The sequence below is a fragment of the Lemur catta genome, chromosome 21 (genome assembly GCF_020740605.2).
Source record: "Lemur catta isolate mLemCat1 chromosome 21, mLemCat1.pri, whole genome shotgun sequence".
NCBI classification, from domain to species: Eukaryota; Metazoa; Chordata; class Mammalia; order Primates; family Lemuridae; genus Lemur; species Lemur catta.
Window position 1 is genome coordinate 27,396,621 of NC_059148.1, and position 22,523 is coordinate 27,419,143.

Genomic DNA, 22,523 nt, shown 5'->3' on the forward strand with positions numbered 1-22,523 from the left:
CTCCCTGTGGATAGTGGGGAATAGAGTAATGACCCTGACTGTCAGCTTCCTGAGCCTACAGGTCAAGGACTATAAGCTGCCTGTAGCTCAAAGTAGCACAGACTTAAACTGTACTTTGAAATAACAAAACTATGCCATTTGTCAGTTTGGAGTAGAACGAGGTGGACACACTCTCTTTTATTAATTTGCACTCCTGGCAGATTCTTGTGTGTTGTTTTATAGTACAGAACCTTTTCTGAAATTTGAATAGCTATAATGTCAGGTTCATTTCACGATCATTCTGATTACGTGGCACTGATGATTTGTATTTGTGTGATAGTGACACTTTTGCCTGAAGCAGTCTATCTGAATAAATTTAGATGACCTTTAGAATATTACAGAATAACTTGAAAACGGTAATGCTTAAAGCTTTTCTTGGTATTTTATATATTCTGTATGGCAAATTAAACCATCACTGTCTTATTAATAGGGCCTGAAAAGGCATTTCAGTTGTCACTTTGTCTATACTAATCAGATTCCTAATTTTTAAATCCTTATTTTTTTCTAACTCAGCTGGAACATTATTAAAATCAAAGTCCCACATAATCCCAATGCTCAGAGATAATCACAGTCAAAAAGAGTTTGGTTTATCTTGTCCTTTTTTTTCTCTATACATAGGCTAACAGGCACTTCATAAAATTTGTTTAAAACAGAATTATAATTTATTCTTTATATCATCTTGTAGCACATCACTTAGTTTACAATGTGTATTCCAAGGTTAGTATACACAGACCTTTGTCATCTCTGTTGAAATCTGTGATATTCCTTTGTTATGGATAAGGTTAAATTTCAGAGATGGGAGCATGCACCTGAGTATTTTGTCAGAAACTCTGCATGGCAATGCATGCATTTAGGGAGATTAGTGTGTAATTGATTGCTTCTTTTAGCACATTTCAGTTGGACTGTGATGCAGCTCTTCAGCTGTTCATTGAAACGCTGCTCCACAACACCAATGCCAGCCAAAGCCAGAGGATTGCAAGCCCGGAGTCTACAAAGCAGCAGCGGTCCAAGCTCCTGGCCAAAGCCCTCGAGATGGTTCCTTTACTGACAAGCACAAAAGATCTGGTCATCAGTCTTAGTGGAATACTGCATAAGGTAGAGGAATGGTGAAACGAATGTATTGGCTCATCTCAAACATCCTTCCCACCCTTAATTAGATATGTATAGTCACAAATTGGATGTATATGTTCTATGTTTTTATAAACTTTCAATTTTGAAATGATTCTAGATCTCTACATTTTTAATATGGTTTAATACAATAATTTTTCTGCCCTTTTTTTTTTGATAGGCATAGCAATTTTTTTTTAAACAACAGGAATTTATTGGCTCGTAGTTCTGGAGGCTGTAAATTTAAGCTCAAGGTGCCTGCAGGGTTGGTTTCCTCTGAGGCTTCTCTCCTTGGCTTTCAGATGGCTGCCCTCTGGCTGCCTCTTCATGTGACTGTCCCTCTGTGCATGTCTGTCCTTTGTGTCCTAGACATAGCAGCGTAGCATTTTTTTCCCAGATTTTTGAAAATAGCAAACATTCTTTGAAAAAATATCAAACTAGAGAGAAAGGAATAAATCAAAAAGGGAGATTTCCCTATGACCCTATTCCCTATAGATAAAAATGTTAATAGTTTGGTGTAGGGACTATCCTATTCTAAAAGTACTATTCTATACCCTATTTTTTTACTTAACATATTCTCATTGCATGTCAATACATATACATCTATCTCATTTTTTGACAGATGCATGTTTATTATTCTACTACGTAGATAAAATATACTGTATTTAATTAGCCTTTTATGGATGGACATTAAAATTGTTTATAAATTTTATTTTTTTTAATTTTTAAAAAAATTTTTGAGATGGGATCCTACTGTGTTGCCCAGGCTGGTTGGTCTTGAACTCCTGGGTGCAAGCAGTCCTCCTGCCTCAGCCTTCTGAGTCTCTGGGACTATACGTGTGTGACACTGTACCCTAAATTTTATTATTATAAATTGTTACAGTGAATATCTTCATGCATACATTTTCATACTCTTGTTTGATTATCTTTGTAGGAGAATTGGAATTTTTAGGTCAAGGGGTAGTTTAATGGGAGAATGTAGATAGATGGCTGGAGAAATAAGGTTGTAAGACTGCAAGAAATATTTCAGTTTTCTATTTTGACTGTAATTCAGCCAAAAATTGTATAGACTTGCTCAAATTTTCTAAGTACAATAGTTTATCTTCCCACTTTGTTCAATGTTGTTTTCATGTGACTTTAGTTGGCATTTAAAAAAGATAGAAAAAAATTAATGGTGTGTGGGCAGAAACAAAGAGCAAAGAGAATACTTCCTTTCTTTTTACAAGTATATATAGATACCACCCCATTAACTTCTATACTGCAGTATACAGGTAGAGCTAAAACAGAATCATTGGAGAAAATTTTGCTTGGAAGCCCGCAATTTCAGTTGTGTCATTTCCAAGAAAAGGTCAATTTCTTCAATTTCCTCCTGTTCTAATTTTCCCATCATAAGTAGAAGAAATAGAACTTTAATTCCAAAATTACATATAAAATTATGAAATTTTAACCATATGTTTATTCTTGTTATGTTTTTAGTATTTTAAGAGCATCTTTCTTTATTAAAACATTACTTTGTGCAGCTTCTCTTTAATAGCTTCTGAGATATTTTAAGCATATCTGTTTATCCTAACAGAGGTGATTTTAGAAGTTAGAAATTTTCAGCTAACTTTTGAAAGAGTAATTGATCTAATTTAACATGTTAGTGCACTGAGATTTTATATTTGTGACCCGTACTAATGAATGTAATTGAGTAAAACTGTCAGCATGGCAATTCCTTCTCAAGGTTGGATGTATTTTATTTTTGTGCAGTTGGATCCCTATGACTATGAAATGATCGAAGTTGTCCTGAAAGTTATAGAAAGAGCCGATGAAAAGATAACCAATATTAATATTAATCAGGTATAACAAATTTATTAAAGATTTAAAAATCATCTTTATGCTTTTATTCGGATCATAAATCATATTACAGTTGTCTGGTGTCTTTCTGGATTATACTTTGAGCTCTCTTTAAACTGTTCACTTTATTGTAGATCTTTTTTCTACAAAGGAAAACAAAAGTAAAAAGATTTTTATGATATCCGTGTTTGTCACTTATCTTCATCCTATTTTTGCTCTATTGAGATGATTTAAACCACTTCTCCTGCTATCCAAGAGCAAGAAGTCACTAGAGGACTAACTGTGAAGAGTTAAGGCAATATTATTTTCCATCTAGCAAGAACAAAAGGACATGGGGCTCAGAGGTAGATTCAGCTTTGTGTATTAATGGGTAGGTCCAGGACTTTTCAAAGTCCTGGATAAAGCATTTTCTTCCCAGATGTTTTAAAATAACACATACTCTTCGAAAAATTCTACCTCAGTACTTTCATTAACTTTTTAATCATTTCTGAATTTTGGTCATAGTAGCTTTAATGTTTTTAATTGGATTTTAGAAATTAAAAGAAAATGGGTTGATTCAAAAGGTTATATAAGTCCCCACGTTTAAAATATAAACATAAGAAGGATAAGGGATATAGGGAATTAATTTTAGATCTGCCTGCTTTCATTGTAATGAAACCAAGTATTTTTGAAGTAAATCTCAAACTATTTGAAGAATATGTAGAGAACTGCCCAACTCTTGTTTACAAAAAACATCCTACCAATAACAGGGCAGCATTGGTTTCTCCTAGTAGGATTTCCTTAATGATCATATAAATTATGGTTTAGACAACAGCATGAAAGAGAAGACTAGAAAATGTTTTGATCATCTTTGTGAAAACAAGGCTGTGTCAGAAATGGAAACCTTTGAAGGTGTAGAGTTAGAAGATTTTAAAACAGCCTAGTATTGGGTTACTCTCACAGGAAAATATTTTTTTATTTTAATATAGGCATTGAATATTCTGAAACATTTGAAGTCATACAGAAGAATTTCTCCTCCTGTGGACCTAGAATATCAGTATATGTTGGAACATGTAATAACTTTGCCATCAGCAGCCCAAACTAGACTGCCTTTTCACCTAATATTCTTTGGCACAGCACAGAACTTCTGGAAAATTCTCTGTATGTTCATTAACTTTTAATGAATTTTACTGAATAGTCAAACATGTTTTTCCTAAGCACATCATACCCTCCTTGTTTTCTTTCCAGCTACAGAACTCAGTGAAGAATCCTTTCCAACATTGCTCTTAATTTCTAAATTAATGAAGGTAATGGGTTAAAACTTTGTAACTTTCTTTATCCTATAATTAATTCCGACCCTGTGTAAAACATTGTTATGCTACTTTCATGGAGAGCCTTAAAGGTGAACATACGAATCAGCCGTAACTTTCCTTTCCTTTGAAGTTCTCTCTGGACACACTGTACGTGTCTACAGCCAAACATGTTTTTGAAAAAAAACTGAAGCCAAAGCTCCTGAAGTCAACACAAGCGAAATCCTCAACGCTGATTAACAAGGAAATAACTAAGATCACTCAAACCATCGAGTCCTACTTACTATCCATAGTCAACCCCGAGTGGGCCGTAGCAATTGCCATCAGCCTTGCCCAGGATATCCCTGAAGGTAAAGGTTTTTTCCTTAAAATTGTACTTTAAAAAAGTATTCCTTTTATGTCTTTAAGGAGGAACGGTGTGAGAGTTTTAAAATGTATGTGCTAGCTCTCTTCACTCGTGGCACTGCTGAGTGCTAAAAACCGCAAGTGAGGTCGGCAGGGTTCCTTGCCGTGTGGTCGGGGTGTGCGGATACGAGCCCTTGCCAGCTTGTTGGTAGGAATGTGAGCTGACGTGTGCTTTCTAACACCCGGTTATGCTTTCGTAACTGTCCTTGGATGGTCTCACAGAACCAAGCAAACACACAAGCATAGGCTCTTATTGCCATGTTTTCAGTTGTAACACAAGTTTGAAAATAACTATTTTTTTAAAAAATGCTCATTAATCAGGAACTAGTTAAAAAAAATAGGGTGTATTCATAGAATGGAATACTACATATCTGATTTGGAAAGATATCCAAGATACAAAGTGAGAAAAGCAAATCGTATTAGCATACGTATGGTCTCATCCTATTTGGGTTAAAATGGGCACGTGTGCCTGCACATACATACACACACAGAAAACTTCCGGAAGGAATATAAGAATCTAAGGAATGGAAGGTGATGAGGGCCTCTGTGGACTTTTACTTTCTAGTTTGTGTCCTTCTGTCCTGTTTACATATTTTTTTTTACTGTGAGTATGCATTTTTATGATTCAAAGAAACTTATTAATTTGGCCAAAATATATTTTCTTAAAAGGATTAAGATTTGCTTATAGGCTGGGTGCGGTGGCTCAGCCTGTAATCCTAGCACTCTGGGAGGCTGAGGTGGGAGGATTGCTTGAGCTCAGGAATTCGAGACCAGCCTGAGCAAGAGCGAGACCATGTCTCTACTAAAAATAGAAAGAAATTAGCCAAACAACTAAAAATAGAAAAAATTAGCCAGGCATGGTGGCACGTGCCTGTAGTCCCAGCTACCCGGGAGGCTAAGGCAGGAGGATCGCTTGACTCCAGGAGTTTGAGGTTGCTGTGAGCTAGGCTGATGCCATGGCACTCTAGCCCAGGCAAGAGAGTGAGACTCTGTCTCAAAAAACAAAACAAAAAAAAGATTTGCTTATAAATCTTTTCTTTAACTTTTTAGGTTCCTTCAAGATATCTGCTTTGAAATTCTGCCTTTATTTAGCCGAAAGATGGCTAAAGAACATCCCATCACAGGTGTGTCTGGTTTGTTTGTTTTAATTTCAGAATATTACAGGGGTATAAACATTTTGGTTACATGTATTGCTTTTCTACAGATTGAGTCAATGTTTTCAGTGTGCCCATTACCCAGATAATGTGTATTGCACCCGTTAGCTGTGAATTTACCCAACCTCTCCTCCTACCTCCCACCTGCTTGATTTCCGTTGAGTTTTACTTCCATACATGCATATAAGTGTTGATCAATTAGTTCCAGTTTAATAGTGAGTACCTATGGTGTTTGTTTTTCCATTCTTGCGATACTTCACTTAGAAGAATGGTCTCCACTTTGTTTTTTGTTTTGAGACAGGGTCTCACTCTGTTGCCCAGGCTAGAGTGCAGTGGCACAATCTTAGCTCACTGCAACCTTAAACTGGGCTCAAGTGATCCTCCTGCCTTAGCCTCTGAGTAGCTGGGACTATAGCCACACGCCACCACACCTGGCTAGTTTTCTTATTTTTTTTAGAAATGGGGTCTCACTATATTGCCAAGGCTGCTGTTGAACTCCTGGCCTCAAGTGATCCTCCTGCTGTGGCTTCCGAGAGTGCTGGGATTATAGGCATGAGCCTATGTGCCCGGCCTAAGTGTGTCTGAACTATGAGATTGAAGGTTCCTCTTTCTTCTGAATTAAGCTGTGCTTGCGTAGCCTGCCTTCCCATCCTGCCCTAGTGCCTCGAATGGAGAATGAAGACCATGACTTTGTCTAGATGCTTAAGGACATAACTAAGGAAGGGTAGGACCATGATTGATAGAGTTGGATTCTTAGTCTCAAGTGAGATTTATAAAATAAGATTTTCTTTTTGCTTGGATTTTTTCAAAAGGATGAAAAGCGTGAAAAAGCTGAGGCTTTGTTGAAGAAGCTCCATATCCAGTACCGGCGATCAGGCACGGAAGCTGTGCTCATAGCCCACAAGCTGAACACGGAGGAATATTTAAGAGTGATAGGAAAGCCAGCGCATCTCATTGTCAGTCTGTACGAACATCCTAGCATCAATCAAAGAATTCAGAATGCATCTGGCAAAGATTATCCTGGTGAAGACAAAACTCTTGATTTCTTTTTTTGGTTCAAAAACTATCATTTTGATACTCAGTTTTCTTATACTGACAACCTGAGTTTTTCTTTTTTTAACATTCTTTATCTTGTATATCTTAGATATTCATGCAGCAGCTAAAGAAATAGCTGAAGTCAATGAAATTAATTTGGAAAAAGTCTGGGACATGTTGTTGGAGAAATGGCTCTGCCCTTCAGCAAAACCTGGTGAAGTGAGTAGTCACAGCCAAGAACATCTGCTGTTGAGTACAAGCCAAGCGCTTCTTCTCAAGGCTGAATATTTGCCCTACACAATTCAACTTTAGGTTTTTAATTAGTACTTTTTTATATCACTTGACATTTGATTCAACAAGTATTTTTTAAGTGTTTACCGAGAGCAAGTTCTATGCTTCAGTGGAAACAGAGGAGTTAGAGGCATGTCTAGGCCACGTAGGATCTGTGGTTGACTCTTCAAAACCAGCATTTATAGATGTTTTAACTTATACATAAGTTCAAAGTACAAACTAAAACTTCCTTGAGGCCAGGAATTGCATCTGTGTACAGAATCTAGCACACTTACAGTCCTCTGTAAGTCTCGATAAATATATACTGAATTAATGAATGATTCATTTAAAATTCACAGAGTCCTTTCCTTTTAAAAATTATCCAATGAATGTAAGCTGCAGGAGGACAGGAATACTTGTTTTGTTTACTCCAGCAACCCATGCACTTAGAATCGTGCCCATCACACAATAAGTGCTCAGTAAATGTTTGTTGAGTGAATGAATGTGAGTAAACCGATCACTTAAGCAAAATTCTTTTCATAATTATTTGAATTGTAATTTTTCTATGTAAACATAATGTTGTATGTTGGGTCTTTCATCTAATAGATTTTCGTAAGATCAAAGTTTTTACAGTCAAACTTTTCAGTTTTTGATCTTTTTTCCTACTTTTTCAAAGAATCCGTCAGAATTGTTTGAACTTCAAGAAGATGAAGCGCTACGAAGGTACTCATTTCCTCTATTTACGTTCGCCTATATCTTGATGCCTAATAGAAATCTTACCAATAAATTTTTCAGAGGTTGGTTTTTAAAAGACTTTCTTAATATAAATTGGGTCAGAGTCTCTGAGAAGAACCAATTCATTGATACATGGCTACGAGTATCTCCAGTGGAAAAAATCAGAGACAGCCAAGATCTAGAATTTCTGACCCCCCAGTGAGCTCCCAGGAATGTTGAGGGTTCCTAGAACATCTTCAACAAAGAGTGTTTCCCAAGCAAAGGCAAACTCTTTTATTAGCTAGGACTTTGGCCCTGGGCCCCTATATGTTCTCTCACCATGGTAAGCTGACGTGGTTCATATATGGACCACCGGATTCCTTCTGTCCTTGCAACCGAGGGCTGAGACCAAGAAAGGTACGCTGATTTTATCTAATGCACTGTCTGATTGGTCATGGCTTGCTCTCTTGAGAAGACTGTATCTGGGCCCAAATCAGAAAGAATGTGGCAGTCCATGAATGTTGCTTAGCGTAGGCATGGAGAGGGCGTGGTGGCACGCATGCCAGCTTTTTGCCATTCCTGTCCCAGAGCAAAAGTAGGTCAAGAGGCCTGGGAGGCCGAGGCCCTACGTCCTACCTCAGCCCTGTGAGCTGACGGTGAGAAAAGACAAACCCAAGGAGAGAGTTTCTCCCGGTTTGGAGCAGAGCTGGCCTAACCATGCCCTCCATGCCCTCCTTCCCTCTGTACCCCACCACTGGCCTTGTTTAGTCTTTTAAGGGCAGGGGCACCTTTGTTCAACAAGAGGTAGCTCCTGGAGTGTCTAACTGAACCAGCCACATGGGAAGTCTTAGAGGGAAGCAATTCAAAGGAAGGAGGAAAAAAGGAAATCTTAAAAGTTCATGACTTTCATGCAAAGTTCATAATTTCCTGCCTTTTTCCACTGAAAGCTCCACCGCACCCCATCCCTACCCCTAACCGTCTGGCCCCTTCCTGGCAGAGGCCAGCCTGCCCCAGAGGTTGACTCTAGAGATTGAAACGTGTCACTAACAAGGTCCTGCATACTAAACACAGAATTTCCCTTGTGAAGTATTCAGAGGCCTTTACAGCTAAGGTTTGTGTTAATTTCTTAAATAGAAATATTGCCTAGCTCTTTTATAGATGAGGAAGCTGAGGCCTGGTTTTATTGTATATGTTTTCCTTGTTAGCCATGAAGGAACTCAAGAAAAGACTAAGCCTCCTTTAAAGGGGAAGCAAAAATGTCATTAACCTATAATCCTTCTTGCCTACGTTTGGGATGTCTTTTCTGTGGATAGAAACATAAGTCTATTGTTTTGATAATCTATCACTAAATTAAATCAATGTGATTACATTTTTCCCCAGAGTGCAGTATCTCCTCCTGTCTCGTCCGATGGATTACAGTTCAAGAATGCTCTTTGTATTAGCAACATCAGCAACAACTGTAAGCCTAGAAACTTAATCAAAACTTGTCTGTTTACCTCCGCTGAACACTGTTCCCGTGTGTTTACCATGCTTGATTTCAGGAACAGATGATTCAGGATGCTCACATACATACTCAGTGTATCTAGGATGTGAGGGCGATCTGGCTGCGACATCTGTCACCCCATTGATCACCAGGGTTGATTCGGCTGATCTGGCTGGCTAGGCAGGTGTCCCCTTCCTCCCTCCATGCTCCATCTGCGTCCCTCCCGAAGCTGCAGATGACCTTCCCCGATAGAGGAGGACCGTTCTTTTGGTCAAGGGTATATGAGTAGCTGTGCTCCCTCCTAGAACCTCCAAACAAGCTCTCAAAGTGTATGTAATGTCATAAATGAGGATTGTGCTGTCCGCCGTGCTCCATTTAGTGCCGGCCTCAGTAACATCTGCTCAGCAAACTGCATGGTGCGCCTGTTGACAGTTCCCACAGGTTATCTGTATTCACCATTATTAACTCCCTGGTCAGTCGACATTCCTGATACCAGGAGGCTAAGAGAACTGGCCACAAGAAAAGCCTCCCATGTGGTCTCCCGGCCTGGCACACTCAGCTGCTCGCTCTGGTCAGGGCACCCTTTCTGCCCACCAGACTCCAGCTAGACTGAACTCGCCTTCCCTGAAGGCAGCACCACCCTTGGCTTCAGGCGTTTGCATGTAGAAATGTCTGGGAGGCAGCTGGAGCAGAGGGAGAGGAAGGGTGTGGCACCCACAGGCTAGTGGTTCTTGCAGAAAAGGAAGGAAAGGGGGAAGTCAGATGCTGACTGTGAGCCATGACAGGAAGGAAAAAAAATCCCTTTTTTCTTTGCCTATGAGTCTGTAGCTGAGTCGCTCTTTCAAATAAAAATGGTATCCACACGAAGTGGCTAGTGCAGCTCATGGCTCATCTGTCTACGTAATTTTCCTTGCAGTGTGTTTTGTGTATTTCCCACTGTACCACATAGAATATTAATGAGTACATTTTAATTAATTGATATTAACATGTATTTGGCCGGGCGCAGTGGCTCACACTTGTAATCCTGGCACTCTGGGAGGCTGAGGCAGGAGGACCACTTGAGGCCAGGAGTTTGAGACCAGCCTAAGCAAGAGCAAGACCCTGTCTCTACCATAAATAGGAAAATTAGCTGGGCATGGTGGCACGCACCTGTAGTCCCAGCTACTTGGGAGGCTGAGGCAGGAGGATGGTTTAAGCCCAGGAGGTTGAGGTTGCTGTGAGCTATGATGATGCCACTGCACTCTAGCCTGGGCAACAGAGCAAGACCTTGTCTCCAAAAAAAAAAAAACAAAAAAAAATTAATATATATTTGAATGTGAATTCATATTTGTATGATACAGAGTCACCTCTTGGTATCTGTGTGGGATTAGCCTCAGGACCACCACAGATACCAAAACCCAACAATGCTCAAGTCCTTTATATAAAATGACATATTGTTTGCATATAATCTATACATATCTTCCCATATACTTTAAATTACCTCTAGATTACTTATAATACTTAATACAATGCCTACACATTACTTCATCCAAATGCATTCAATGCAGCACTTGGAGTGTGGCAAATTCAAGTTTTGCTTTTTGGAACTTTATGGAATGTTTTTTCCCCCGAATATTTTTGATCTGCTATTGGTCGAATCACAAATGTGGAACCCATGGATACGGAGGGCAGACTGTATATCCAAAATTTGAGTTTCAATAAAATTATTTTTTACTGCTTCCTCAAGAACATTCCTAAGTGAAAGTCTGGTTTTAATACTGCCAGTGCTTGCCTGTGAGTACGGTGGCTACTATGAGCGTTGGGGGCCCCTGCCTTGATCCTGCTACCCATTTTGCCCCCCATTGCTTTTGCACCCTCAGTGCAAATATCAGCACAGTCACAAAGATGAACAACATGTCAGTATCATCATGTAAATAGTTTTGACCCTTTAGTTCTTGAGTGTCAGGACTGCCCCTGACGGGTCCACGGACCACACGTTGAGAAGCACTGTTCTGTACTATGCATTCCTGAAAGGCAAAGGTTGACTTTAATTTTTAAAAAATTAGGTTGCTTATGTTACCTAAGCTGGAACTCATTTACCCACCTACAACATGCCCGTGTGCGACACTCCAGACCGCTCTTGTTCTTGCAGACGCTGGGTGTGCATCAGTTAACATTCGCTCACCGGACGCGAGCTCTTCGGTGCCTCCTGTATTTGGCTGACAAGAAAACCATAGAATCTCTCTTTAAAAAACCCATTGAAGAAGTGAAGTGAGTGGAATTTTTTTCATTGTATTAAGAAATAGGAAATAGGTCATTTTTTAAAACTGTAACTTTTAAGCGCCTTAATTCAGAAGAGCGCGTTAGAGTAGCTGCGTGAATGTGGTCCTGTTGCCTTGAATATCCTTGACGTCTTGGCAAAGGGGCAACAGGCCTTTGAGAACGTGTTTTCCTCATTTCTTGGAGACATTTAGAAACTGAATGTTTTCTGTATCCTCCTCAAACTGATTTCTATCTGGTGCTGTATTCAGTGAGTGTATTTAGAAGCCCAAAACGGACATTTAAAAACAAACCGTAACTTCTGACTTGCTGTTGAATACAAAAAAAAAAAAACCAGAAAACCAAAAAAAAAACTGGCCTAACGTTTTCATAGGTGGCTTGTATTTTAAGTGTAGATGTGGCCCATGAGAATGATTCTTATAAACGTCTCTGTTTTCCAGATCTGATTTGAAATGTATAACTTTTCTGGCATTATTTGAGACTTTGAATATCCCCATCACATCTGAACAATTTTGCAACAGTCCTAAAGAAGGAATGATTAAGGGTCTGTGGAAAAACCACAGTCACGAGGCCATGGTAGGTTCACCGAGTCATCCAGGAGGTAGGGCCCCTTCTCCCACACTGTCGTGTTCCCTCAGATCCCTGAAAGACAAAACCAGAGAAGCTCTTTAACCCCCAACAAGTCCGTTGCTCTGAAACCTTTTCTACTTTCCCGTCCTGGCACGTGGATGGGTCCGGCAACTTGGAAGGTCCCCTTACCGCTCTTCCTCAAAGCCCATGGGCTAAAGTCACCCTTGTCGCCAAGAGAGCATTTTTATAATCCCTCCCATGGCTTGTCTGTCCTCTAGACAGGGAGAAGATACCCTCTGTCCCTACAGAGAGAGGGTATCATTTCTCCTCCTAGTTGCCTGTGAGGATTTAGTCTCTGAGGCAGCTGGAGCCCAGGACAGGAAGGGTGTGGAGTGAACAGGCAAACTGTTCTGAGAAGAAAGCGGGAGAAGTCTGAAGTGTTGTTTGTGAGTCTGTGACAGCAGGAAAAAGAACATCTTTTTGTTTCTTTCATTAGAAAGATGGAGGTTGGCTGGGCACAGTGGCTCATGCCTATAATCCTAGCACTTTGAGAGGGAGAGAAGGGAGGGTCGCTGGAGCTCAGGAGTTCAAAACCAGCCTGGGGAACATAGTGAGATTCCGTCACTACAAAAAATTTTTAAGAAGAAAGAAATAAGGAAGGAAGTCTTCAACAGACATTTCTTTTCTTTCCTTTTTTTTTTTTCCAGGCAGTAAGATTAGTGACTGAGCTTTGTTTAGAATACAAAATCTATGACCTGCAGCTTTGGAATGGACTCTTGCAAAAGCTTCTTGGCTTCAAAATGGTAAGTAAGACGAGGTACCCTAGACTAAATATATTTTAAAGCTTTTGTACAGCATCTCCTAAGCATTTTGCATTGATGCTTATTACTGAACAGATGTATGGTAAAAGCACATTCAGTCTCGCTGGGTTCATGCCATGCTTAAAAGAACTTGGTGTTAGGCCAGAGAGTACAAACTCAGAATGACATAAATTTCGTTGGGAACAAATAGAAGGTTCCCTGGCCTTTTTTGATATTTACGAATTTGTAAGTGAACTTCTGTGGCCGTTCTCATGGAAGATAAATTTTTGCTGATACTCCTTTTGAAACTTTAAGTATCTAGTGTTTCACGTCAAAATTTTGCATTTTAGTGGTCTTTAAAACTATTTTATTTTATTTTACAGATTTCTTATCTAAGGAAAGTTTTAAAAGCCATGTCTAGCATCCATTCCTTATGGCAGGTATGTAAATGTTGTTGAATTTAATCTTCATGCTGCTGGCTGTGTGACTGCCGGGCACATGGATGAAGCCATCAGCTCTTCTGTAGAGAACAGAACTGATCGGCTGCAGGATGATGTTCTGTTAAAGTCATGTCACCTCCTCGAAGGCCTCACTATCCTGAGTTCTGCAGGCCCCACAAGTCATGTCTTCATTTATGCTCTCAAACCATGTTGGCTCTATTCTAACATTTGTCACACTCTTTATTTTAATTAAACGTTGGGGCTGCCCCCTCAAAGATTGTGAAGATCTTTAAAGTCAGAGACCATGTCATGTTCATCTTTTATAAATTTCACAAAACATACACCTATATAATCATTGTAGTATGTATTATATAGAAATATGCTGAGTAAAGCATGGAAATTCTCCTTTATTATTTCCCTTTATTACTGTCTCCCCAGAGGTCACCACTGTTTACTATTTCCTATGTATTCTTAGGGAGTCTTCCAGTTATTATATAAGTACGTGGCCGCATGTGTATTTATACAGTTGACCCTTGGATAACGCAGGGCTTAGGGGCACTGACCTCCTGTGAAGTCAAATCCTTGTACAACTTTTTTTTTTTTTTTGAGACAGAGTGTCACTTTGTTGCCCTGGCTAGAGTGAGTGCCAGTGGCGTCAGCCTAGCTCATAGCAACCTCAAACTCCTGGGCTTAAGCAATCCTACTGCCTCAGCCTCCCGAGTAGCTGGGACTACAGGCATGTGCCACCATGCCCGGCTAATTTTTTCTATATATATTTCAGTTGGCCAGCTAATTTTTTTCTATTTTTAGTAGAGACGGGGTCTTGCTCTTGCTCAGGCTGGTCTCGAACTCCTGACCTCGAGTGATCCACCTGCCTCAGCCTCCCAGAGTGCTAGGATTACAGGCATGAGCCACCGAGCCCGGCCTAAATCCTTGTACAACTTTTGACTCCCCCAAAACTTAACTACTAATAGCCCACTGTTGACCAGAAGCCTCACTGACAACATAAACAGTGTTTGCTATATGTATTATATACTATATCCTTACAATAAAGTAAGCTAGAGAAAAGAAAATGTTATAAAGAAAATCATAAAGAAGAAAAAATATATTTACTATTCATTAAGTGGAAGTAGATCTTCATAGAGGTCTTTATCCTCATTGTCTTCACATTGAGTAGGCTGAGGAGGAAGAGGAGGGGTTGGTCTTGCTGTCTCCAGTGGCAGAGATGGAAGAAAATCCACGTATAAGTGGATGTGCACAGTGAAACCAGTGTTGTTCAAGGGTCAGCTGTGTATATACCTTTGTTTACATAAACGCAGTCATGTTCTAAACAAAGTATCATTTTCATGTAACATTGATCTCTGGGAGATTCTTCCATATCAGCACATATAGATCTGTGTCATTTTTTTACTGAGCTATAATGACATGTAAAATTCATCCTTTCGAAGTGTGCCATCAAGTAGTTTCTATATTCGCAAGATTGTACAACCGTCACCATCATCTGATCCCAGAACATTTTCCTCACCCCCAAGAGAAACCACGTCTCTATTAGCGATCATTCCCCATTCCCCACTCCCTCTCGCCCAGCAACCACTCATCCCCTTCCTGTCCCTGTGGATTTGTCTATTTTGGACATCTCGTGTCAATGGAATCACATAATACGTGGCCTTTTGTGTCTGGCTTCTTTTACTTGGCATAATGTCATGTCGTAGCATGTTTCTGAACTTCATTTCTTTTTATTGCCAAATAATGTTCCATTGTGTGGATATACTATGTTTTATTTATCCATTTGTCAGTTGATGGACATTTGGGTTGTTTCCACTTTGTGGTTATTATGAATAATGCTGCTATGAACATTCGTGTGCAACTTTTCACATGGACGTATGTTTTTCATTTCTCATGAGTATATACCTCGGATTGTTGGGGCTTATGACAACTCTATAGCCTTTTGAGGTATTTCGTTATTTTAAATTCTTAATTCTCTATAATATGAAGTAAAATGCACCAAAAGTTATTTAACCACTCCTCTGTTGATGGGCGTTCACGTTCGCATTCACTTTCTTGAAAGTCTTCCTCTCAGCCCCTCCCCCTTTCCTGTAGCCCTGACACAACATCTGGTGCATGATAGGCTTAGTGTGAATTTTGTTTTCTGAGTCGAGTTCTGACACTTTTGCCAAATAGAGCAATAATGAGTCAGCCAGGATCATATAGCAAGATCCTGAAATATAGTTATGAAGGATATAGAACTGTGACCATCTCTAATCAGGAGTTATCAGTTTATGATTTTGGTCTTAGCTTCCTGAATATAAGCTTTAAATGTACAGTTTTGTGACTGCAAAATAAAGAAGGGTTTGTAAAATCCCAAACACAGATTCTTTGATGGACTTTTTTCCGCAGGTGCCCTACTTCAGCAAGGCTTGGCAGCGTGTGATACAGATACCACTACTTTCAGGTATTTCTCTCTCCTCCGAAACATTGGCAGAGCATTCTGTGTCTGTGTGTATGTACATCACTGTTGTTTTTTTATCTTCAGCCTCTTGTCCTTTAAGTCCCAATCAGCTATCAGATTGTCATGAGAGTCTCATCGCTGTCCTAGAGTAAGTAAAACATTTGCTCACCTACCAACAAAATATAAAATTTGTTGCTTTTAAGATTCCTTTCTAATAGACATCTCACATGAGTAGTTCTTTTTTTTGGGAAGTTATGCATGACACTTGTTTTTATAATAAAATATCTATTATTTTTACAGTGTTTACTTTCCTCATGTGCAACTAGTAAACCAATATTCAATAAGCGTTCTCTAAAAATTAGTACTAATACCTGACGTTAATGTAAGTATAGAGTGCCTTTTGTGACTACCCAAATCATATAGTGTTGTCTCTTAGATTTTGAGTCTTCTGAGAATTTAGGCATCTGTAGGCTTTCAGACATAATCATGGTAGCAAGTCATAAGTCTGTGTTTCTGTAGGTAGATTCTTTTATTCCATATTGTATGCCATCAAAGACTCGAGTTACTCGTTACTAAGCATTTGTTACATTCCAGCACTTTAGTGTCTAAAATTATTGAAAGCCTGGACAGGTATGTGACTAGGGAAAGCGAAAAAGGCCAATATAATCTAGTGACTCTGACAGTTCATTAACCAATAAATGTGCTCTCTCGAAGATGTCCAGTTTCAGATGATCTCGACATGATCGGGGTTGCCAGGCAGTATGTCCAGCTGGAGCTTCCGGCTTTTGCCTTAGCTTGTCTGATGCTCATGCCACACTCAGAGAAAAGGCACCAGCAAATTAAGGTATCTTGCACATTATTCCTCTGGGAGTACCGAGGAAATGTAAGGTCTCATCTTACATGTCCCTTGCAAAAGCTTGCATTTTCTTTTCACCAGACCCGTAAAGCATGAGTATGTCAGTATAGGTGAGGCAGAAGTTTTGTGTGGGGGTTTAGTGGGAGGTAAGACAGAAAGATAGGTTAAGGTCCAACTGAGGGATGTCTTAAAAGAGACGCTGGAGCTTTTTCTATATCAGTGAGGAACAGTTGATTTTCTTGGAAGAGTGAAGGGAAATGATGGAGGCCGTGTTTTAGAAGGAATAACCCATTAACCCAGGTAGGCTTGACCAGAGGAGAGAGGTAGAGTGGCCAGAGGGGGACGTCTTGGGAGTTTATTGCATTTGAACAGAATTTTATCTCGCTTGATCCACACATAACAACCCTGTGGGTAGGCAGGGAAAGCTTGAGGGATAGGTACCCAAGGTGGTGGCAGTGAACTTGAACAAGATGGAAAGGCTACAAGGAAAGCAGTGACTTAGTGATTAGATGTGGGAGATAAAAGGGAGAGTCAGATTTTACATGTGGGTGCCTAACAAAAGGAGCCAGGAGCATTTTGAGGATAGAACTCTTAAAAAAAAAACAACAACTAACTCTCCTTTATATTAATAATACAGAACAAAGAGAACAAAACATTTTGAAATGTATAGTTATTTCCCCCACAGGCAGATATGCCAGTGCATAGAGAGCTATATAAATGAACAGGCATATTTTTTTTATTTGTCATTTGGTCTATTAATTCCGTTTTCTCAAACCCATCTGTGCTTGTCTTTTTTTTTCCTCTTTTGATTATTCATAAATTCATCCCTTGATACTTTTCAACATTTCAGTATTTAAATAGATTCCTTTTAGCACTTAGGATGACAAAATGCCTGATAAACAGCTCTTACTGTTGGAATAAGTCTTTGTAAAATGCTGTTTTCCATCATTTCAATAATTTTCTGTCGATAAGTGTTTTTTCCTAGATTAGAAATCCTTTAAAATATTTCAGGCCGGGCGCAGTGGCTCATGCCTGTAATCCTAGCACTCTGGGAGGCCGAGGCGGGTGGATCGCTCGAGGTCAGGAGTTCGAGACCAGCCTGAGCAAGAGCGAGACCCCCGTCTCTACTAAAAATAGAAAGAAATTATCTGGCCAACTAAAAAATATATATAGAAAAAATTAGCCGGGCATGGTGGCGCATGCCTGTAGTCCCAGCTACTCAGGAGGCTGAGGCAGTAGGATCGCTTGAGCCCAGGAGTTTGAGGTTGCTGTGAGCTAGGCTGACGCCACGGCACTCACTCTAGCCCGGGCAACAGAGCGAGACTCTGTCTCAAAAAAAAAAAAAAATATTTCAAACGTAAAGATGAAAACCTTTCAGACTTGACAGAAATTAGTACTCATGATACTTTTCCACTAATTATACTTTGATTTGTCTTAGAATTTCCTGGGCTCATGTGATCCGCAGATCATTTTACAGCAATTAGAAGACCATATGAACACCGGCCAGTTAGCAGGATTTTCACATCAAGTAAGAGGCTATTGCATCTCTTTTTTTGCTATGAAAATTTTGATTTTAGAACATTATCATTTTTCCAAACCAAGAGTAAGCTGGGAACTACTATGTGTAGCTGTTTGTTAAAATACAAAATTATTTTGCTTTCATTAAAACCTCAGTAAATTTTTTAAAAGGCAGTGACCCTGGCTGTGTTGCTTACTCTGTGCTCAGTGGAAAATTGGTAGGTAGCTTTAAACGCTTGTAATTGTAAACAGATCTTCTTCCCCATAAAAGTCTCAAAATGCTTGACAACAATTACTTTTTCATTTTTTTACCATCTGTTGAAATGGGCCAAAGCAGCCCTCCTTCCCCTCAAAACGCGGCTTAGTCACAACACAACGATAATTCAGCTTCTGGTGGTCAGAAATGTTTCAGTGTTGAATAAGGACTTGGAACTCAGCACGTTTTTAATGTAATGATACTCATTCTATAGATTAGAAGTCTGATTCTGAATAATATCATAGATAAGAAGGAGTTTGGGATTTTGGCAAAGACAAAACACTTTCAAGTGTTGAAGCTGCATGTGATGAACACCAACAACATCGCTGAGCTAGTGAACTATGTGGCAAATGACTTAAGGTAAGTTAATTTTTAAAAAAAAATATTACAGAATTTCCTTAATTTGTCTTTGGAGGAAAATATCAAACAATCGTAGAGCTACTTGGTCATAATTTCAAACTCCGAATATTAAACCTCCCAGTACTGCTCATACCTAGAAGTGAGTTGTCTTATAACTGAAGCCCTCGGAACGTGAACTTGGAATCAGACAATTAAGCAAGTTGTCTGACAGTCTGCTCTAAACCCTAAATTATGACTTTATTCTTCAGACCCTTGCTCAGAGCACTGGTGGCTTTCCGTAACACGGAATCTTTGCTAAGCTTGGTTATCTCATTTTCCAGCACCACGAGTTTAGAAACAATAAGCTGCTTGGGACAGACCTGGGGGTGGATATGGAAAGTGAAAAGAAGGAAGAAGTGGGTGACACCAGAGAAAGGGCCAGTTCACTGGAGCTTGCAGTACCCGCCGGCTCTGTCCCCACGCTGGGTCTGACTGTGCGGTCACTTGAGAGGTTTCCCTTTCTCATCCCCACACCTTTCTGCTTGTTTAGCGCTTGTGATCAGCCATTATTACTTATTGTCATTTATGTTTTATTATTTGTATGATTTTTCGAGGTGTAATTGATAGAGATCATAAGCTGCACGTACTTGAAGTATGCAGTTGAGAAACTTTGGCATATGCACATACCTGTAGAGCCACCACCGCAATCAGCGAACATGTTTACCACCCCCGAAGGTTCCCTCATGCCCGCTCTTTCCTTTTGATTCCATAGTGTGGATGAAGCGTCCGTCTTGATAACCGAATATTCAAAGCATCTCGGGAAACCTGTACCTCCAGACGCCGCTCCCAGTGACATCCTGAAGGTAAAGCCAGCCCGGAGTTCTTAGCTTCTGACCTGACACCGTCTGTATTTCTAGGGTCTTGAAATTGACCCAGACTTGTCCGGTGTTCTGGAGATAAATGTATTTTTGTGTGTGACTGTGTATTTTCATAGTTTACTTTTTGTGTTAGAGAGTTCTAGACCAGAAATAAGGAGGCCATGGTTCTGATCTCCATTCTGCCACTGAGCAGCAAAGTGACTTAACCGCGTGGGCTTCAGTTCTTCAGATCTGGGCCACACGGTCCCTCGGGTGCTTTCCAGCGTCATGAGTCCTCACAAAGTGTTTTTAATATCGAAGCAAGTGAAAAACTAAATTTTAAAAGGTCTTGATTACTGTCATGCTTGGGCATTCATTGCTTTTTAAGTTCATTCTTTTTCCATTACCTAAGATACATATGTTTACTCTAGAACAAAGAAATACGGAGGAAAAAAAGGACCAAAAAGAAAAACTAAACTCATCTCCTAAAATCTCCCTACCCAGAGACAGGATCACTGTTAACATTTTGCTGTACATCTTTCCAAATTATCTGTGTGTATAAACTGTGCATACAATTTACTTGTACTCCTATTTTGAACTTGAATACAAGGTAAAATTTTTACTTGATCAAGTTTTGCTAGTTTTAGTAAACCTGAGTATTGTGGCCTGTCTTCTTGCTTTGGTCCAGCTCAGGCATATTAGTAATAAAATAAGCCCACATTCTGTTAACTCCCATTAATAACTCATGATGTTCACTTCCGGTCTGTCATGCTCACTGGCATAAGATGACTTTTTTCCAAAAAGGGAGAATATTGATTCAGGAAACGAATTTATAACCCTTAAAATGTATCTGTTTCTCTCCAGTCATATCTGATTTGTCTAAAATGCCACATAACTTTACATGTAGATTTTTGTCACAACAGTTAAGTTCTGTAGTTTATCTGACCAGTTTCTGTTTTAAAAAATTAAGTGATGCTCATAAAAACGGCTTCTGTGTTTCTTCCCATTTAGATGTTTCGTAGTGGATTATGGTAAATCATCGAACCTTTTTTCAAGAAGGACAGGAGCAAGTTTGGACTCTGCTACAAATGGACCATATTTATTTACTACAGTTTTAAATTGTGCAATCTCTGTGCTACAGCAATCTGTCAACCATCATCCCCCTCGTAATATATTTAATATTAGTATAATTGCCCCATAAAGAACTCATGCCCTGAATTAATAAATCTTTTCATTGCCCATTTCTTCTATAACTTATAGAGACTATTAGCTTTTTACACTGTATATGAAGGAAACAAACTGCAAAAATATGATAGTTTGCTCTCCCACTCCACAAAAGCAACTGCTTCTAGCCTGTTTCTTCCATATCCAAAAATAAGAATATCAATCTTTTTACTGTTATTCTAAGTAAATATTTATATAATTTTAGCTGCAGAGTGTGTCAGTCAGTGGTCAGTGAGAAAAACAGAAGCCACTCGGTCTGTGCCCAGCAGAGAAGGGTTTCATGGCAAGGGTTGCTTATAAAGGTATTAAAAGGACTGAAAGAGCAAAGGGAGCTGGAGGGGGGCCAGGGAGTGGGGAAGGGTGAGCAGCCAAACGTCAGGAGCAGCTCCTGCCCCTGGCATGCAACCCGTGCCCGCTTTGGCCACTGAGCTTTTGGAGCTGCCACTGCCACCACCGTACTTAGAAGCCCAGGAGTCCCCTCCCACCACTGCTGCTGACAGCTTCCACCGCTGCCACCGCTGCCAAGCCACCACCAAGAGAGAAAAGAAATAGCTCTGCACTTTCTCGAACCTTCTCATTCTTGTGCCAGTGCCAAGAAATGACAGAAGCAGATAGGAGGCCACCTGGCTGGGCGTCTGGAGAGGCAGCGTGCGGGCTGTAACCCCCAGCGGCGGGGCGCTGGCCTGCAGGGCAGGGGGCAGCTAAAAGCCAGCACACAGAAACGCTCATTACACCTGTTACTCTGCCTTTGCAGTCTTTTGCTATACTTGTGAATAACCTGAATAAAGTGAATTTGATATTACTGGAATTAGTTTGCCTTTGTTTTGCCAGTTGAGGAAAATATTTCTATGTATTAATAGAAAATTCCATGTAGCATTGTGATTAAACACGTGAGTTTTAGAGCAAAACAAAGTCTGGATTTGAATTCTGGTTCTATCCCTCATGAATTGTGTGATCCTGGACAAGTTACTTAATCTCTAAGTCATAATTCCCTCATCTCTAAAGTGAGGACAGTAAAAACACCTACTGTCTAGTGGCAGGAGGTCTGAATGACAGTTCACATTAAAACATCCAGCACAGCACCTGTGAGTGCCCAAAATGTTAGTTGTTATGATTACATAGGCTTGTGTTTAACTAATTGCAAATTCTTACGTTGCAAGTGCAATAAATTTTTTTTTTTTTTTTGAGACACAGTCTTGCTCTGTTGCCCGGGCTAGAGTGCTGTGGCATCAGCCTAGCTCACAGCAACCTCAAACTTCTGGGCTCAAGCGATCCTCCCGCCTCAGCCTCCCGAGTAGCTGGGACTACAGGCATGTGCCGCCATGCCTGGCTAATTTTTTCTATTTTTAGTAGAGACGGGGTCTCGCTCTTGCTCAGGCTGGTCTCAAACTCCTGAGCTCAAGCCATCCTCTGCCTCCGCAGAGTGGTAGGATCACAGGCGTGAACCACCACGCCCAGCCAAAACAAGGCAACTTTTAAATCACACAGCATAACTTCTGCCATATACTTTTTTTTTTTTTTTTTTTGAGACAGAGTCTCGCTGTGTTGCCCGGGCTAGAGTGAGTGCCGTGGCGTCAGCCTAGCTCACAGCAACCTCAAACTCCTGGGCTTCAGCGATCCTAC

General features: G+C 40.0%; 1 protein-coding gene across 3 annotated transcripts in view; it reads left to right on the top strand.

The window, feature by feature from the left end:
- The window catches only part of KNTC1 (kinetochore associated 1), a 63,428-nt gene extending 41,720 nt beyond the window's left edge, over positions 1 to 21,708 (top strand). Inside the window, exons 44-64 of one of the 3 annotated variants that reach the window (XM_045534913.1) lie at positions 927 to 1,134; positions 2,896 to 2,985; positions 3,951 to 4,122; positions 4,210 to 4,268; positions 4,405 to 4,621; positions 5,727 to 5,800; positions 6,643 to 6,853; positions 6,975 to 7,084; positions 7,812 to 7,858; positions 9,230 to 9,308; positions 11,464 to 11,582; positions 12,032 to 12,167; positions 12,869 to 12,964; positions 13,345 to 13,401; positions 15,799 to 15,853; positions 15,935 to 15,998; positions 16,565 to 16,694; positions 18,145 to 18,234; positions 18,695 to 18,840; positions 19,592 to 19,682; positions 20,688 to 21,708. In XM_045534913.1, coding sequence (XP_045390869.1) covers positions 927 to 1,134; positions 2,896 to 2,985; positions 3,951 to 4,122; positions 4,210 to 4,268; positions 4,405 to 4,621; positions 5,727 to 5,800; positions 6,643 to 6,853; positions 6,975 to 7,084; positions 7,812 to 7,858; positions 9,230 to 9,308; positions 11,464 to 11,582; positions 12,032 to 12,167; positions 12,869 to 12,964; positions 13,345 to 13,401; positions 15,799 to 15,853; positions 15,935 to 15,998; positions 16,565 to 16,694; positions 18,145 to 18,234; positions 18,695 to 18,840; positions 19,592 to 19,682; positions 20,688 to 20,711 — 2,275 coding nt within the window. In that variant the 3' untranslated portion in view covers positions 20,712 to 21,708. Of the gene's footprint in view, positions 1 to 926; positions 1,135 to 2,895; positions 2,986 to 3,950; positions 4,123 to 4,209; positions 4,269 to 4,404; positions 4,622 to 5,726; positions 5,801 to 6,642; positions 6,854 to 6,974; positions 7,085 to 7,811; positions 7,859 to 9,229; positions 9,309 to 11,463; positions 11,583 to 12,031; positions 12,168 to 12,868; positions 12,965 to 13,344; positions 13,402 to 15,798; positions 15,854 to 15,934; positions 15,999 to 16,564; positions 16,695 to 18,144; positions 18,235 to 18,694; positions 18,841 to 19,591; positions 19,683 to 20,687 lie in introns of those variants that run through there. The other 2 variants (XR_006730739.1, XM_045534912.1) reach the window with 2 other exon arrangements.
- The last annotated feature ends 815 nt before the right edge of the window (positions 21,709 to 22,523 follow it).